This window comes from Crocuta crocuta, unplaced genomic scaffold (assembly GCF_008692635.1).
Source record: "Crocuta crocuta isolate KB4526 unplaced genomic scaffold, BGI_CrCroc_1.0 scaffold445, whole genome shotgun sequence".
Classification (NCBI taxonomy): domain Eukaryota; kingdom Metazoa; phylum Chordata; class Mammalia; order Carnivora; family Hyaenidae; genus Crocuta; species Crocuta crocuta.
Window position 1 is genome coordinate 2,301,608 of NW_027530847.1, and position 13,847 is coordinate 2,315,454.

General features: G+C 50.3%; 1 protein-coding gene across 1 annotated transcript; it reads right to left on the reverse strand.

The window, feature by feature from the left end:
- Nucleotides 1–6,783: 6,783 nt before the first annotated feature.
- LOC144235793 (BPI fold-containing family A member 1-like) lies at nt 6,784–11,631 on the reverse strand. The gene is made up of 8 exons (XM_077769396.1): nt 11,472–11,631; nt 11,149–11,308; nt 9,577–9,684; nt 9,283–9,432; nt 8,333–8,417; nt 7,676–7,739; nt 7,234–7,309; nt 6,784–6,796 (listed from the first exon to the last, which is right to left on the reverse strand). Exons 1-7 carry the CDS (start codon nt 11,629–11,631, stop codon nt 7,269–7,271), a joined length of 768 nt encoding a protein of 255 aa, XP_077625522.1. The 3' UTR covers nt 6,784–6,796; nt 7,234–7,268.
- Between the last annotated feature and the right edge of the window lie 2,216 nt (nt 11,632–13,847).

The following is a 13,847-nucleotide window of genomic DNA, read 5'->3' on the forward strand; positions in this document are numbered from 1 at the left end:
CCCTCCTGAGACTTTGTTCTGGCTGTGATCAGAAGGGGGGAAAAGAATGAAAAGGGAGCAAGGACGTTTCCCCTTGGTGACTGGACACCACCTCCTCCGCGGAGTCTCACAGAGCAGATGCAGGAGCACCTGTCGACACCGGAGGAGACATTGATGGGGGCAGACGTGTGCCCTTCATCTCCACTTCGACTAGAATGCTCCTTTTTTTTTTTTTAAGTTTATTTATTTATTTTGAGAGAGAGACAGAATGAGTGGGGGAGGAGCAGAGAGAGGGAGACACAGAATCCCAAGCAGGCTCTGTGCTATCAGTACAGAGCCCCACACAGGGCTCGAACTCACAAACTGTGAGATCGTGACCTATGCGGAGATCAAGAGTCAGAGGGTTAACGGACTGAGCCACCCAGGCATCCCTTGACTAGAGCATTTCTGCTTTTATCTGGTTTGAATCAGTGAAAAGGAAGATTGCTATTAAACAGTCAAAACAACAATACAAAATCCATACATTGCACTGCACCTGTTACTACTTCCTGTGAAGGCTGAAGAATTTATTTGAGGATAAAAGGCTCGTTTGCTCCGGAAAATGTGCTCCTGGGCCTTTGGCCATTGAAGGCAATGCCCAGGGTAATAAGTGATGTGGAGAAGGGCATAGTGGTTTTAAAATGTGTCCACAAATTCTTTAAGCCCCCTTTAAGAGGGAGTACTACTTCTCCTTTGGGTGTGGAGTGGGTATAGTAACACTTATAATGAAGAGATTATGACAGAGAATGAAGGTGTGTGATGTTTAAGACTAGGTCACAAAACCTTCTGCAGCTTCCCTCTTTCTGCCTCTCTCGGATTGCTTGTTTTGGGAGAGACCAGCAGGTATGTTGAGAGGATAGTCAGCAGCCCAATGGAGAGACCTGGGTGGTGAGGACCGGAGGCCTCCAGCCAACCATGATGTGTGTGAATCATCTTGGAAGAGGATTGTCCAGCCCTGGTCAAGCCTTTGGGAGATGCAGCGTTGGAAAACATCTTAACTATAACCTCATGAGCGACCTTAAGCCAGAACCACCCAGCTAAGCCTTTTCTATATATTCCTGACCCACAGAAACTACGTGATCACAAATGTTTATGGTTTTAAGCCACAAAGTTACAGGATAGTTTGTTACACAGCAACAGATAACTAATACAAGGGGGAAACAAAGGGAACCAAGGACTCAACAGCTGAACTCTGGACTCTCCCATTTCACAGTTTAGAAGTCTGAGCTGCAAAGAAGAGGATGCCATGCATGGAGCTCTGTGGTCCCATTGCTGTTAATCCTCAAGAGGGCTGTGGGATTGTGACCGGCCTTGGTTACTTTGCATCCAGGGCCACATGCAAGTGGGAGCAGGGTCTGGACCAGCACTCAGCCCCTGGCTTCTACTCCACTGCCTTGTCAAGCGGCCAGGCTCTCACCAGAAGAGCAGGAGCCCTCCTCTGCACCCCTGTGTCTTTCGGCTTGATGGCTCAGAGGTGGGGAGGCACGGATGCAGCTTCCAGCTGTCTTTGCTGCCCCCTGCATCACAGCCATCTTCCATTGCTGCTGTCTGCCCTGCTGACCAGCTCCAGCTGCGGACACAAAGACAACAGCCTATCGGAGCCCTTCTTACCCACTCCCACAGTTCTGTGAGTTGTAGGGATCCCTTATCCCTATAGGCCCCTCATGCATCTTCCTAGGGGTTCTGTACAGATCAAACCCTGACTGACTCTGATAACTCATTCTTGTTTCCACTCTTGGATCCTGGCTGATTTGCGGTGAAATCACGATTCCTTCTGAGAGACCTTGAAGCTAGCTAACTCAGGGCAGCAACATTTCCCGCGCCAGGTCTTGTACACATTATTCTGTGTTTACAGTAATGATGCCTTGGTACTTTTAGGCCCCTCTCCCCTCTTTTCCAGTGACAAAGTGAGGCTCAAATAATTTGCTTGAGGTGCTCTTCCAGGAAATCGTTGGCATGAATGATAATAATAGCTTATGTTTCTTTTTAAAAATTTATTATTGTTATTATTAATGTTTATTTTTGAGAGCGAGAGAGAGAGTCAGAATGTGAGCAGGGGAGGGGCAGAGAGAGATGGAGACACGCAGGCTCCCAGCACAGAGCCTGACGTGGGTCTCAAACCCACGAACAACGAGATCATGACCTGAGCTGAAGTCAGATGCTTACTGACTGAGCCACCCAGGCAGCCCATTAATAGCTTATGACTAACTACATGCCAGGCACGGTGATAGACATGTGTTCTACATGCAGTGGCTGGTTTGATTCTCACAAAACTCCTCTGAGATGGAGGTTTTTGCACCCCCAGATGGACATGGGGACTCTGAATGTCTGGCCAGTGGAACATGAAGGAAGTGACACACACCACTTTCAGGCCAGTCTTTAGTGATATCCGGCCCCTCTGCCCGCCCTCACTACCCGGTCCTGGTGACGGTGGGGGTCGTACACTGTAGATGGGGTGGCCCTGAAATGGAACGTAGAGTGAATGTGTGAAAGAAGAATCAAACTTCCTGTGTTGGGCCCGTTGAAGTGTCAGGACTCCTTTGTTACAGCAGCACTTGATCTGTTGTAACTAATACTGTGAAAATTTAGATTCCAGTTTTTAAAGAGGGAGCAATTTCTGAGACATGACTATTGAGGATAATTAGTAAAAGAAGGAAAAAGGATGTTGGGAATAGAAAGGGAGTGAAAGCAGGTGGCAGAGAAACTGCTGAGGCTTTATGATGAAGACATGAGAGAGAAGGGGTCTGGGAGGCAGTAGACCCAGGCCCTCATGAGGGAGTTGGGGAAGGGAAAGTGAGAGAACAAGTCAGGTTGCTGAAATCTGAAATTAATGGGGGCTCCTGGGTGGCTCAAGTCAGGTAAGCGTCTGACTCTTGATTGCAGCTCAGGTCATAATTTCACAGTTCGTGAGTTCAAGCCCTGCATCCAGCTCAGCACTGACAGTGTGGAGCCTGCTTGAGTATTCTCTCTCTCTCTCTCTCTCTCTCTCTCTCTGCCCTCCACCCTCCTCAAAAAAACAAAAACAAAAACTAAACTAAATTAAAAACTAAAAAAAATCTGAAATTAATGATCAGACAAAGAGTGGTGTGTGTTGTAATGAGAAGGACTCAAGCCCATTTCCTCCTCCCCAGTGTCTGACATTTAAGGTGGGCGTAGCTCTGAAAAGCTGGTCATTGTGAAGGGCCTGCCTCCCTCCTTTCCTCCTGAGAATATCTCCACTGGCTGGGGCCCTGGGCTTCACGGGCCCAGTTCCTGCCCCCTAGTGGTTCAGAGCCTTCATGGTTTTGGTGAGACCTGAAGTCTTCACTCCCCCTGGGACGTCAGCTCCAGCTCCCAGCAAATCTTTGATAGTTGCCTTGGTGTCTCATGGAGGCTTTCGTGGCCTCTGTAGAATGCCAGAGGGAATGCCACTGGACAAGACGGGCTCACAGAGCCCAGGCTGAAGGGCAAGAGCTGTGGGCCAATTTCTCTGGAGATGAGACAGAGCCTACAGAGCCGGACAGCCTGGCGTTGAATCGTGGCCCCTGCTCACCAGCTGCGTGTCCTCAGGCAAGTGAGTCCATATCTCTGTGCCTCAGGCTTTGCATCTGAGAAATGGGGCAATAACAACACAGCCCTCCAGGGCTATTGGATTAATGAGATTAATCTACAAAGAATGCTTAGAACAGAGCCTGGTGCAGAGTCAGGGCTCAATAGGAGTCTGCTGCTGTTCCTCCCGCCTCTCCTTGCAATGCTCGTGGGGGCCGTGGAATCGTGTTGGGGAACAGAGTGGGGTGTGAGAGGGGGAGGGAGAGGGGGAATGAGCGACAGCTCCTCTGATCTCCCTTCTGTGGGCCTGGTTGCCTCGCTGCTGCCCCAGCTCCCCTTGCCCTGGCTGGTGACTTCAGGGATCTGACTCAACTTCTCTGTGCTGCTGCAAAGGGAGGCCAGTCATAACAGTACCTACCTCAGAGGGCGGTGTGGAGGGTTAAAGATGTGATGACAAGTTAAACCTGCAATTGCAGAGAATATGAGCCAGAACTTCACCCTGAGCATTCCTGAATTTCTGACCCACAGAAACTATGGAGCATCACGAAATGAGTATTGTTGTTTAAGCCACCTAACTTGGGGGTGGCGCGGGGTAGGAGCTGGAACACGAACATGAGAGGACCCTTCGGACTACACCCTGTGACAGAGAGCAGGAGTTGTTCCAGTCCTGTTCTGCCTGTCTCCACTCGCTTCTGGGCTACCGATTTTCACCCAGGTTGTGGGCATTTGGTTTTCAAGTCTTCTGTGAAGCTGGGGAGTGGGAGATGGGACTAGAGTCAACTAAAAGGCCACAGAGCTTGCTGTCCTTACCAAGATTCAGCAATTTTAGCTGAATAAGCAGACCCCAGACTGCTGCTAAACTTTGGTTAATTTAGAGTTCTGAAAAAGCCGGTTCTGACAAAATTTTTTTTTTTTTTTGCCAGTTTTCTCATGGCTTTTCCATAGGAGAGAATTTTCAGAGGGCTTCAATCAGCCATTGTCACTGACATCCTTTTGTTTTAAAAAAAAAATCTTCTAATGTTTATTTATTTTGAGAGATAGACAGAGCATGAGCAGGGGAAGGTCAGAGAGAGAGGGAGACACAGAATCTGAAACAGGCTCCAGGCTCTGAGCTGTCGGCACAGAACCTGATGCAGAGCTCAAACTCACGAACCGTGAGATCATGACCTGAGCCAAAGTCGGATGCCTAACTAACTGAGCCACCCAAGAGCCCCTCACTGACATCCTTTTAAGAGAATTTTTTAAATGTGAAAATGTTATCACTGTTTAAAAGCCACTAATGTGTTCTGATTGCCTGGGCTGCCCGTCAGACTGTCATGTATCCAGGGCAGTCTTAGACTAGTTAGTTAGGAACTGACATTGTCAGCAGAGGGGAAAGACCCATCTGTGGGCTCTAGAAAGAAGTCCGAGGGAGCAGTGGGAAAATAGCCTTCAGAGATGGGCAGTGGACGTGTGTTCACATAGGAATGCAGTTCGGTGCCACGGACGAAACTTTGTTTGCAGGACCAGCATGGATGGTGCCAGGTGTGTGTGCCTGTCCTTATTCAGGTTGATTCTTGGGACCTCAGCCAAGGGGGACACTCAGTATTGACTTCATGCCTAACCCGAAAAGGGACGTGAAAGTAACTAACACCTAGGCTCTCCTCAAACCCAGTCAGGTCCCGAGTGCTCGTTTCCAGTCTGGAAGGTCCTTCTGTACTTGCAGTCACTGACTAGGTAGACAGGTATTCACAATGGTCATTCATCTGCTTACAAAATTCAAAGATCTTCCACTTTTGTGAAGGTGGTAATGCTTCCTCCCTTACACCCTCACCAGAAGGCACCTGCTGGTTTCCTGCAATAAGCTCTGCAGTTCTGAGCTAGGGGGCTCTCTTCCCTCGACGTCATGTTGCCTAGTGACAACAGTAGGTGGGTGTGGCGGTGGGTCTGGATGTGATGACTGATGTCTGCAGGGCTTGAGAAACACCAACCTGAATCTGGTCATTCTCACAAGCTCACTGGGGTCTCCCAAAGCACAAGGGACAAGGTTTTCTGTGAAGTGTGGAACTTTTCAGTCCTTGATTTGCCTTTTTGTCATAGTGTGACTTGTGCAAGTCATTCACATCTGCCCCAAGGCCTCAGTACCCTCATCTGTGGAGTAAAACAGTTGGGCTAGGCCTCTAAGGGCCTCAAACAATGATAGCATATTTAGTTTTTATTTGAGGGAACAACCTTCCCCAGCCTGGCTAGCCCTGTTCTTCATTCTTGCCTCCAATTTTTCATAAATCTTATCTGCATTCAGTCTCCTCAACTTCCTTTCATCTCTTCTTCTTTTCGGTTCCTAAAAATCAGGCTTCTTCCTCCAAAAATAAGACTCTCACCCACAGCATCGATAATCTTTTCATATGCATCTCTGATGAGTCTCCTCCATGCCTATGGGCAACGAACACTTTGGACCAGTTTGTCTTTCCTCCTACACTTCCTCCTTGTCATCTCTATCACCCTCTTGCTGAGAAAATGGAAAAGAAGTTAGTGTGACTGGACACCAGAGGGCAAAGAGGAGACCCGGATGACTTGTGCTTCATGAGTCCTGGATGTCTCCCCCTGGTCTCCCAGACACTTCCAAGCAGCATGCCCAAAGCTAAAGGCATAATCCTCCTGATGGAAGCTTCTCACCCTCCCACAGCCCCAGTTGCCTTCAAGCTCCCCAACCTGACACATGGGCAGCAACCTGTGCCTCACCTGGTCCCTCACCTACACCCAGGTCCACCTCCCAAACATCTCTCAAATCTCCCATTTCACTTCTTGTGTCGTAAACTTGTGCGTCATCATCTCTGCCTGGAGTATTATGTCCACCCCCGACCCCTTGTCCACCCATCCTAAGGACCCCAGAGCAGTCTCTCTGACTTCCACACTCATCTGAACATCTCCCTGTCTAGCTGAAGACCATAAAGGTCTACAATGTAAGAAGAAGAAGAACTAAACTCTGTTCTGTGACTCCAACCACCCAGCCCAGGATTCTTTCCGATCTACTAGCTCTCAAATGATGGTGAAGAATGACAAGGGCCCCCTTGCAGAGAAGGAGCAACTTTATTTGGCGAGGAGCATGGCTGTAACATGTGCCTGTGGGAAAGGAGGGAGAACAGTTTCCTTGGAGAGAAGTCTGTTCTGGTCCTCACATAGTGGCCATGTCATTGTCCAGGACGTGGGTCAGCCTTCTGTGAGCCCTCGGAAGCTGAGCAGGGAGTGGATTGAGCAGCAGGAAGTGGTTCTGTCGGGAGAAGCCCCCAGTCAGAATGGAGGCTGGCGGTCGCTGACTCTTGCTGGTGTTGGCCCATTATCAAACTTGCCCTCCAGAGGGAGGGGAGGGGGCTGAGAACCTAAGGCTGGGGTCTGAGGTCTGGGGCCTGGGAGACTCCATGTGCATGTGTTTGAGTGCATTTGTATCCACGTGTACCTGTGGGTATGTATCCATGACCGTGTGTATTTCTCTTTGTAGCTGTGTTGTGGTGCTGCCTGTGTCCCCCCACCTCTGTCAGCATTTCTGTGGACTTCTCTGTGCATCTCTGTGTATCTCTGTGTAGCTGTTTGTCTCTCTTTGGAGACAGACATTGTCCCGAGAGAGTCACTGTCCCAAGCCCCCCGCTGTCCCCTGCCAGGAGAAGAGCAGCAGCACCCAAATCCTGGGGATGGGGGAACAGCACTCACTGGTTCCACAGAGACTGGGTCCCTTTCTGGAAGGCTTAGACCTTGATGACAAATTCCAGCCCATGGATCAGCATGTCTGGAAAATGAAAGAACAACCACTGCAGACCAGAGTGATGATCCCAGTGTGAAGGAGTTCAGGGATATCCCATACTCCCCCTGAGGCCTGGGGCTGGGCTCTGGGAAGTCTGGTGATCCCACGAAACTCAAAACTTGGTGAAGCTCAGCAGGGGTAACACCTCCTTCCACCCATCNGGGGGGGCGGGGGAGGCAGGGCCCATCCCTTAACATTATCTGGATATTTGAAGGCAAAAAAGGAAGCCAGAAATGGGAGGAGCTGAGGCTGGAAGGATCTAGCTTTCCCCTACGATGTGCAGGAACAGGGCTCCTTGGGGGAAAATCACTGTTCTGAAAAGGGAGAGAGGCCTTGAAAGCGGGTCCTTACCAGCAATGGAATGCACCAGGGTGACGTCCAAGTGGCTGAGAACCTCATTCACCAGAGGGCACACCTGACCCAGGGGCAGAGAGAGGCGTCAGGCAAAGTGGCACCCATAGGGATGCCCTGTGGGCACATCAGCATCCCCAGGATAGATTTTCTGGGGGAGATTTTCTATCATTTTTCTGCATCTGAGAGTGTTTGGTTCTAAGCAGTCCCACAGATGAGTGTCTACACGTTCACATGGGCAGAGGGAGGAAAGGAAGGCGTATGTTGGAAGCACCCAATCACACGAGGTCTAGGGCACCTGCTTCTAACTCGGGGGAACTTCTCTGGGAGGGGTGAGTGTCTGGCTATAGGAGCCATAGGCTGGAAGAGTGCTTGCCTACAGCCCTAGTGAGGGTGGCCTGGGAGCTTCCTGGAATAGGGGCCAATCCACTTCAGCTGTAGTGTGGACATGCACAGGGCCTGGCCCCGAGCAGGAAGCAGACAACGCATTTTGAAGGATGGAAGGAAGAAACACAGGCAGATGGATCGGTGGACAGGGAGACATATCAAACTGAGGGGGTTTGATAGGGGGTTCAGAAAACCTCAGTCTGGGGACTTCTTTCAGGCCGAGAAGCTCTATGACCCGAGGACCGGGAGCTGCCACTTCTCCCCACTTACCTTGCCCTGTACCAGCTCAGGAAGGACTTCATTCAAGATGCTGGTGAGACTGTCAACAAGGCTTTGGACAGGGAGGGGGCCAAATCTGAAAGAGAAAATCCAGGAGGAGGTGCAGAGGCCCGGGGTTGGTATTGAGAGGCCTTCTGAGGGCCTACTGCACTCGTGTAGGCGTCAGTACTCCATGACTAAGACGGGGCCTTGTCCACCCACACCCTCGTGCAGGCGAACACCAGGGGGCCAAGCCAAAGGGAGTGCACCCTACACAGCACTGCACATGGTAGGTATGGATAGAATAAACACATAGTTCCAGTATACAGTAGGTATTCAGTGAGACTTTGTAGAATCCATAAACAGATGAATGGTGCTTAGCACGTTGTTGTCATGAGGATTTGATGAGATGATATGTGTGAAACACAACATATGTGTTCAGTAACTCTTAGCCATGATAAGGATGACTCCTGCATACTATGCATGACTTAGTCTCCCCTGTGTCAGGGAACTGAAATAAGTAAGCCAGGTAGGCTGTTTTACCCAGTACTGGGACAAAGCGCTTTTACACCTATTATCTTGGTGGATTCAATCAAGAGCCCTCAGGTGGCTCTGTAGTGCAGTTATCTGAGTAAGCTGAGACTCTTAACTGGGGAAGTACTGTCCACTTTCAAGACAAGAATCCCTCTACTTCTCCACCTGCCCCTATGGTAGGTGGGCTTGAACTCAGATTTTTGATTGGCTAATCTAGTGTAAAATTGGTCAGCCCCACCCAAGAAAAGATAAGTCCATCCGTCCGTCCATCCATCCATCCATCCATTCATCCATCTTCCCTCCCTCCTATCCATCATCTTCCCACCCTCCCACTCATCCATATTCCCATTGTTCCATCTTCCCAGCCATCTATCCATCATCCCATCAATATTGTTTCTAGGCAGGAGAAGCCACCCCTCTGGCCTCACCCATCAAGCAGGGAGATTTGCAGTCTCCCAGGGGAGTGAGTGCAGTCACCAAGAACCAGGTGGATCTTCCCCTGTTCATTTTTCACAGCTAAAATTTCTGCAGTGATGTTTAGCTTCACAGCCAGCTTTAACAGACTTCCAGCCACGGGCCTGTAGAGGAAACAGTTGACTGCATCTGTATTCGAGTTGAAAGCTCATGTCTGTTAGACTCCAATGCCCCCTTTATGGCTATACGTGGTCATCAGGGTCTCCTTTGGTGAGCCACCCTTCCCTTCCTCTGTGGAGCCCACTCACATATTCACATTGAGGATCATGCCCAAAGGGATGGTGACGTAGAGACGATGGCCATCAGGGCTCTGCACCAGGCCTAGTTCCAGGAGCTGGGGATTAGTGATCTTCAGACTGTACAGGGAGCAGCATCAGAGAGAGAATATTAGCTCCTTCAGCCCCAAACCTAGAAACCACGTTTATCCCAACTGTACCCATCCCAGAGGAGGAGCTACCCATGAGGTGTAGCTACCCATGGGGGAGAAAAGAGGAGAGTCTTGCAGCGAAAGCCACTTTAGTTCTGAGTGACACATCAGTCTTTCCCAGCCTCTGCACTGGGTCAGATCCTGACACACCATGTCCCTCTCCTCATCTCATGTCTGTGAGGTATTCGAGGGTGGAGGCTGTGTCTGGATTATATTTGCATCCTGTATGCCAGCTCAGAGTCTTAAAAGAAGGGGCCTGCTCCATATTGGTTGACTTTGTGGATTGATGAATGGGTGGGAAGATGCATGGGAGAGTAGCTGGTTAGATGGAAGAGAGGATGGACAAATGGATGGATAGAAGAGTGGGTGAATAGGTGAGGGCAAGTGGAGTAAGTCCCTCACAAACATTTATGGGTAAGAATCACTTATCCCACCATAACCTTCAGTGGTGGGTCAATCAACAATTGTCACCATGGAGATTGAGGAGCAGGAAATCAGGGAGGATGGAGACAGGATGGAAGCAAGCCTCTCATCTGAGCCGATCTTACAACCACTGTGCCGGATGATTACATCTCTCCCAATCTCCCTGACAGTTTTTTTCTGTGGGTACTATGATCTCTTTTTACAGATGGAGAAACTAAGCCCAGAGAGACTGAGTGCCTTGGTTCCCTGTCACCCAGCAAGTACATGGTGCATTTGGAAATCAAACGCAAGGCTATTGTCTATCTTCAAGTCAGGGCAAACACCTGGGTGGGTAGGAATCTTGGAAATGGCTTTGACCCAGCCCTATCAAGGACCCAGGCTTTGCCAGCTCCCTGGCATCAAGCTTCCCATTACTGCTGCTTGCATAGAGAGCTCTCAGGTGCCTCATGGAAAGCCCACATCAGACTGCTCCATGGACATCACACTGATGGCGTAATTGCAGAGAATAGCTTACACCTTCTTGCTTCCATCAAGGGCCACCTGTGTTCTGAAGGCTCCCACAGGTGAGGAGAACAGAATTGCCACTATGTGGGGAAATAGCCTTGGCTTTGGACTTCAGTAAGTCAGAGTTAGATCGCTCACTCTGCATCACTCTAGTTGCGTAAGCATAGGCAACTTTCTGTGCTTCAGTTTTTCCATCTGTAAACTAGAGATTATGACTTCAAGCTGAAAGAGTTGTGAGGATTATAGATGATGCTGGGGCCTCAGGTTATGCTTCAGGACTAGGGGTGATCTCTGGTTCAAGAGGACTGGTGTTCCTCAGCAGACTGCCAGAAGGGTCTCATGCTGAGTCCTGGCCTCATGTCCAGACCCCACCCCCTCCTCCAGGGCCACTGCCTGGGGCTCCCAGATCTCCGTGGAGGTTCTCTGGTGGGGGTGGGGACCAAGGACCTATATTATAACGACTCACTCAATGATGTTGTTCAGGACAGGGACCAATGAAGTCACTTTCCCAAGCAGACCCCCAAGCAGGCCCCCAGAAGTGTCTCCTTTAGTCTTCAGGATGTCCAAGAGTGGGAGGTTTTGTAGAATGCCCAACAGACCCTTGGAGAGTAGGCCATCGGTGAGACCTGGAAATGGGTGTGGGGTGGGTCCTTGGAGGCTCAAATCTGATCATTCCAGATCCTCAGCCCTTCTCTCCCAATCATCCCCTGCCTCCCTCCCCACACTGAACAGCTGGACACACACACACACACACACGCACCTGAAAGAGGTTGTCACAGACTCACTTACCACTCAATAAGCTTCCAGCAAGATCTGTGGGATGTGGGTCCTGGGGTGGAGTCCCAACCAGAGGCACGTTCTTGTCCAGGGGCAAGGGCAGGACTTCCAGCAGCGCTGTGGTCTGGGCCAGCAGCCCACAGAGGACAATGAGGCCCCCAGTTTGAAACATCTTCTGTCTTGGTATCTGTGGATAGAGTGATGGGTACAATGTAGCACAGGTACCAGAGAGGAATTCACTCCCCATCTGCCTCCTGGCCCCCAGAACACCAGGGGGTGAATAGGAATAGCTAGTAACACTACTCAGCATTTCCTCTGGGCTAGGCATCAGGCTCGACACTCCAGACCCTGGTAACTGATTTCATCTTAACTACCCCCTAAGATGTGGGTGCACATTACCTGCATTGTACAGATGAGGAGAGGGCAGTCTAGTGAGTTTAGGTACCTTCCCCCAAGGTTTCAAGCACACAGTAGGGGTAGGATTTAAAGCCAGATCTGTCTGACTCAAAGGCCTCTGCTTAAATTAAGTGACCATCAGATTTACTCTCCAATTAGGCTTGCTTGTAATGGCCTGAATCGTTGTCCCTAATTCTCCCTCTTCAGACAAGCAAATGAAAAGGCTGAGACTGAACTGCTTTGCCATTATCCCCATGAAATCTTTTGGCCCAGGTCTGGCCTGCAATGGTTTGTGGAAACCCTTTAAAATCACAGAATATCAGAGGCCATGTGGCCGTGACCATCATCTCATCCAGACCAGTGCTAGGGAAATCCTGGGGCCATTCAAAGTCCTCACTGCATAAGTAGAATCAAGGGACCAGAGTGGGGCAGTGACTTTCCCAAGGTCACACGGCAACTTGATAGCAGATGTAGTTGGAGATAGGTTTCTGAGCCTCCATCCCCCAAACATACACAGCATCTTTTCTACACCTTTCTCTTCTCCCTCAAGGTAACCTGAACAAAATTTGGAGGCAACCCCTGACATCTGGCTGCCTTTTGGACTGTCCCCTCCCAGATATCACCAACCTTGTCACAGGCCTATTTGGCAGCCACCAAAGGTGTCGAAAGCTGCTTTGGGCAAGATTCTATCAACTCTCCGAGGCGGCCAAAGCACCATCATTGCTGTGGCTGGCTGGAATCGAGAGCGCTTTTTGGTCTAAAGAGCCAGTTGTGGCCTCCCTGGGGAGACAAACTTAGCTTGCATTCTCTGACTCTCTTTAGGGAAACAGACCTTTTATGAATCTGGTGGAAGCTAAGGACCCTAGCTAAGGATGATGGTCTCAATCCACAATGGCAGCCTCAAGTTAAAACTCCTGCTGTGAAGATTTTGATTTAGGGCATGAGGAGAGTGCTCCTGAGCCAAGCCCATAGTGGGACTTTGGCAGAGCAGCCCCACGCTCCCTGTCACCATCAAGTTCTCTTCTGTACATTTCCACATTCAAACCTGGCATCGATGTTACTGCTCTCTCTCAGGCAAGCAGAGTGAATGGCCATTCCCATTCCCCCAAAAGTCCCCCTGAAAAAGACCCCCAGTGCGTGATCCTAAGTGTAGTCAGCCGGTGCCCACCCCACAGAAAGGAGCCTGACGGGGGTTGGGGGGGGTGGGATGGGTGTGGGATGGGCACGGGACAGGCAGGGCTGACCTGNTCTCGCCTGCTCGCTTCTGCTGAGGAGGTAGCGTCTTTTATAGTGTGCGAATCAGGAAATGTGCTGATTGGATGATGGATTTCTAGATAATTCAGAATTCTGCGATCCGGTGGTGTCTTTCAGGGCTCTCCAAAGTAAATAATTGCCAATCACATTAGTAGGTGGGACACTTAAGCCACCTGATGGGCAAGTTAAACAGAGAAAAACTTGAGATGGGGATGTTACTCAAGACTTTACGGTTTCATGCGCAGGGCTGAGGCAGGGGGCCCACGGGCCGAGGTGGCAGGTCACATTTGGAACTCGGAGAGGCAGCCAGCTGGGGCCCGAGAAGAAGCCTCTCCTAACGATGCTTTTTTCCATTCTCTCCTTTTGGAGGATTCTTGTTCTCAAAGTGTCAAAAGATTCAAACTGCCTCTGATTTTCTTACACCCGGGGTCTCCTGTTTTCTGAGTCCCTAATGTACGATGCGCTGGGGGCTACGCATCCTCACCAGGACCCTCAGAGGGAGGGGTGCTGCCCTCCTCCTTCCCACAGGGGGGCAAACGCCCAGACACAGTGAGGTGGGGGCAGAGCCGGAACTTCTCTCACTGGACGATCACAACAAAACCAGCTGACGATTGCCGAGCTCTTGCCGAGTGCGAGCCGAGCATTGTCTTTCATATTCTGCAACACAAATCCTCCAGGGTGTGGGGTGGGAAGGAGTAGCCCTGTTTTACAAGGGGAGAATGTGGGCTTGGAGTGTGA

Bases quoted from the DNA above. Each gene is read 5' to 3' on its own strand.
- LOC144235793 (XM_077769396.1), bottom strand. From the start codon at position 11,631: ATGTTTCAAACTGGGGGCCTCATTGTCCTCTGTGGGCTGCTGGCCCAG. The intron at 9,433-9,576 runs GTGAGTGGGCTC...TTTCCTCTACAG, and splicing joins ATGATCCTCAATGTGAATAT to GCCCGTGGCTGGAAGTCTGT. The intron at 8,418-9,282 runs GTGAGGCCAGAG...TTTCTCTTTCAG, and splicing joins CAAATCTCCCTGCTTGATGG to ATTTGGCCCCCTCCCTGTCC.